This window comes from Camellia sinensis, chromosome 3, assembly GCF_055761805.1.
Source record: "Camellia sinensis isolate YWXY chromosome 3, ASM5576180v1, whole genome shotgun sequence".
Classification (NCBI taxonomy): Eukaryota; Viridiplantae; Streptophyta; class Magnoliopsida; order Ericales; family Theaceae; genus Camellia; species Camellia sinensis.
Genome location: NC_138963.1, coordinates 151306624 through 151310861, shown reverse-complemented (window position 1 = coordinate 151310861; position 4238 = coordinate 151306624). Strand labels below are relative to the sequence as shown.

At 35.5% G+C, this 4238-nt stretch overlaps 1 protein-coding gene across 1 annotated transcript; it reads left to right on the top strand.

Annotated features, from left to right (window-relative positions):
• Positions 1 to 222: 222 nt before the first annotated feature.
• On the top strand, positions 223 to 3069 carry LOC114299309 (1-aminocyclopropane-1-carboxylate oxidase 5). The gene is made up of 3 exons (XM_028244021.2): positions 223 to 439; positions 1276 to 1505; positions 2214 to 3069. Exons 1-3 carry the CDS (start codon positions 338 to 340, stop codon positions 2818 to 2820), a joined length of 939 nt encoding a protein of 312 aa, XP_028099822.2. The 5' UTR covers positions 223 to 337; the 3' UTR covers positions 2821 to 3069.
• The last annotated feature ends 1169 nt before the right edge of the window (positions 3070 to 4238 follow it).

The following is a 4238-nucleotide window of genomic DNA, read 5'->3' as shown; positions in this document are numbered from 1 at the left end:
ATTGACATTTGAAATTTGTTTTGTAAGTTATAATTAGTTACTTAATATAATTAAGGTCACCGTCCAACACCTTGACCACTTACCCCTAACCGCCACTGTATATTAATAAAATTCCTAACACAAAGATTTCTTTATTTTTTTTTTTTTTCCTAACAAGAAACAAAGAGATTAAAATATATAGAGTTGACATAATAAAGATAGCGGGAAGGAAGAAAATGGCTATAAATAGGCTAAGACATCAGACACCATCTTCACCACTACAACCCCAGCAAGCAAAGGCATTACAAAAAGCCTCTCTCTCTCTCTCTCTCTCTCTCTAAGTCAGTTGCTCATTTCAATGGCAATTCCAGTGATTGATTTCTCGAAACTCAATGGAGAAGAGAGGGCCAAGACAATGGCTCAGATCGCTAATGGGTGCGAAGAATGGGGATTCTTTCAGGTACTTTCTGATAACATATCTTTGATAAATTCTCTATTAGCTAATGATAACATGCAAAAGGATGTTAAAAGATTGGTGGGTTTTGTGGAATTTTCATCATCATGACCGTTCGATCCCCTTGTTTGAATGGTGATCAACGGTATACACTGCACTGCAACTTTGTTCTTCACATCATATGTTCATGAGCAGATACCCACCAAGAATCATCCTTCTCTTGTCTTGGCATATCAAACAATAGATATGAAACACTTCTACATGTACAAAAATGGATCACGAACACTCAAAAGATGTGAACCTTGTGGGTCTCACGGTGGATTCACGAGTGTGATCTATTTCTGTGCAAGTATTTTTGTTTTCCTATGATAACAGTTCAATTTTTTATTCACACTGCTTGGTATTTTTATGTGATTCTACATTTGAAGTACACTTAATTATAAACAAGATTTTAAAAATCGTTTGTATAGATGAACCAATTCAGTACTGGTTCATAATTGATTTATAGTTCATACAGCTAGCTCGACTGCTACCAAAAAATTTAAAAAAATTGTGCTAATTATTTTAAAAACTTACAACTCATCACTTGATTTTCAATAGCTATGCTGCTACTATTTGTTCATAGCTGATCCACACCTAACACAGCTTGATCAGCTACTATATATATAAAATTTGTGACTAATTATTTTGAAAATTCACAATCCTTCATCTGATTCCTGATTCGTATCATTTGATACTCCTGATCACACTACGCCATAATTTATACCGATTTCCATACCATTATTGAAAAACTTGGTTATAAATTATAATTAGTATTTATTCCAATATGGTATGAAACACAGTTGGTGAACCATGGGATACCAGAGGAGCTCCTTGAGAGGGTGAAGAAAGTGTGCTCTGAATGCTTTGAGAAAGATAGAGAAGAAGGTTTCAAGAACTCAGAACCAGTGAAGATGTTGAATGATTTGATGGAGAAGAAGAGTGGCGACAAGTTGGAGAATGTGGATTGGGAGGATGTTTTCCTCCTCTCTGATGATAACGAGTGGCCACTACTAACGACTCCACGATTCAAGTAAGCAAATTCACCTATCATTCTTGTTCTCGATTTGTCTTCCAGTTGCTATGAATTATGAGTACTCTTGTTTGGTTACTGAGAAAATGTAGAAAAAGTCGGAAGAGACTCAAGAATAACCTAATTTTATCAGCAACCAAGCAAAGCATAAAAAGATGTAATCTAAATTTTAAATTGAGTAATGATTTACATAAACAGATTTCTAATAACATTTTCTTATCACTCAACACAAATGTAATACAACTCACATTAATAAATACACGTGAGAATCATTATCTTTGTATAGTAAAAAAAATTGTTTATTTTATATATAATATTAAAACAAAAGAAAAGAAAAAAGAATATGGTCTATCACTACTAATACCAGATCTATTGCTCTCCAAATTAGTTATTGATTATTTAATATGGTATTAAACTTCTGGTTCTGAGAAGGTTCAAGACCAAAATTCAAGTCTTTTTACCCTTTTAATCTTCATTATTATGCACTTTATTTTATTTTATTTATCTTTACGTATTTTGTTCACTCAATTTGTTTGTCTATCCATGTGCCAAACGAGATCATATGTGAGGAGAGTATTAATTTGATATGTATAATTAAGTTTATTTTTTAACAGATTAAGTTTTTAAGACCAGTGGTAATCTAACAGAGTACTTTCAAAACGCTCACCGTGTTTAATAATATGGTCTAACTTGTGAACTTGATGACAGGGAAACGATGACAGAATACCGATCTGAGTTGAGGAAACTGGGCGAGAAAGTGATGGAAGCCATGGATGAGAACTTGGGCTTGCCAAAGGGATACATCAAGAAAGCATTCAACGGTGGAGATGGTGAAAAAGCCTTCTTTGGCACCAAGGTCAGCCATTACCCACCATGTCCTCATCCCGACAAGGTGATCGGACTCCGGGCCCACACCGATGCCGGAGGCGTCATCTTACTCTATCAAGACGACAAAGTTGGAGGACTTCAGATCCTCAAAGATGGACAATGGATCGATGTCCAACCAATGCCCAATTCCATTGTCATCAACACCGGTGACCAGATCGAGGTGTTGAGCAATGGGAGGTACAAGAGTGTTTGGCACAGGGTTTTGACCAAACTGGGTGGGAACAGAAGGTCGATTGCTTCGTTCTACAATCCGTCGCTCAACGCAACCATAGCTCCTGCAAAAGAACTAGTTATGGAAAAGGTGAACCGTGAAGAGGATGAAGAAGTTGCTTATCCTAAGTATGTGTTTGGGGACTACATGTCAGTCTATGCTGAGCAGAAGTTCCTTCCTAAGGAACCAAGGTTCCTCGCTGTGAAGGCCGTGTGATTATGTGATTGATATATCATCAAGAATGGATATTGAGCTGCTATATATAGCTTATCATGAGCTAGCTTAAAGCTTAAGTGGTTAGGACTTTGTGTGTTGTTTTGAGTGCTTTTAATTGAACTTCTTGTTGAGGTTTGCTTTGTACATTAGCACATGTAAACTGTACTTCTCATCATTTCCTTGAATGGAAGTGAAAATGGAAAAGAAGTGAAAGTATTACGGTACTTCCTTCTAAAATTTACTGTTTAATTGTGTTTTCGTTTTCTGTTTTTTTGTATTCATTTTATGAAAAAGACACAAACTAGCTTGAGAACTTTTTCGAAAACATATTTTTGGGAATTTTTTTGTCATTTAAAAAACCCCACTTCTTAGGAAACCGTAAAAAGTTGTTTTAGCAATTTCAAAATTTTGTTTCCGCACATAAATGAAAACAATGGGTGCTTTAAATTTAATTGGTTTCATTTTCAAAAAAATAAATTAATTAATTAAAATCAACGAAAACACAACCCTTAGGTGTAGTATCCTCTTTTGATAGAAGTACACAGAAAGTATCCAACTCTGGATTTTCACTTGGTCCTAGACAATTCAATTAAACCACTTCGTATAAAGAGTGAAGCTTATAGTTTTGGGGCGGTCCTAGTGGAGTTACGGATGGGTAAGAAGGCACTATCTTTTGATAGGCATAAAGAGGAAAGAAATGTAGTTAGATACTTTTTCTTTCCTCAAGAAAGAGGATCTCTTATTTGAAATCGTTGATGGATTACGCAAAGGCTGACCACATTAAGATTAAGAAAGTCGCTATTTTAGTAGAGAAGGACGCTTAAGAGTGAAAGGCAGTGAAAGGCCAACCATGAACGAAGTAGTAGGAATGGAGCCAGAGGAAACAAAAATTCAGATTAGACTAGACTCGACTCGGTGAACTTTCATAACCATGTCATTTGACTACTTGATCTCTACAAGAAAAGTGGGCATAAGAGATGGAACTTTTTGCGACGGCACATTTGTCGTCGCAATGCCGTCGCAAATAATGTGACTTTTTTGAGACGGTACAACCTGCCGTCGCAAAAAAATGTGACTTTTTGAGACGGCACAACTTGCCGTCACAAAAAATATGACTTTTTGCGACGACACAACTTGCAGTCGCAAAAAAATAGAGTATTTGCGACGACAGAAAATATTGTCGCAAAAAAAAAAATAGAGTATTTGCGACGACAGAGATTGTTGTCGCAAAAAAATAGAATTTTTGCGACGGCACCAGTTACAGTCGCAAAAAGAAAAAAAAAAGTTTTTTGCGACGGTAATAAGTACCGTTGTAAAAAAAAAAAAAAGTAAAATATATATATATATTGTGGCTTTGAGACGCCTTCATATATATATAGTCATAAAATAGTTTGAATAAATGCAACGGTATTTTTTTG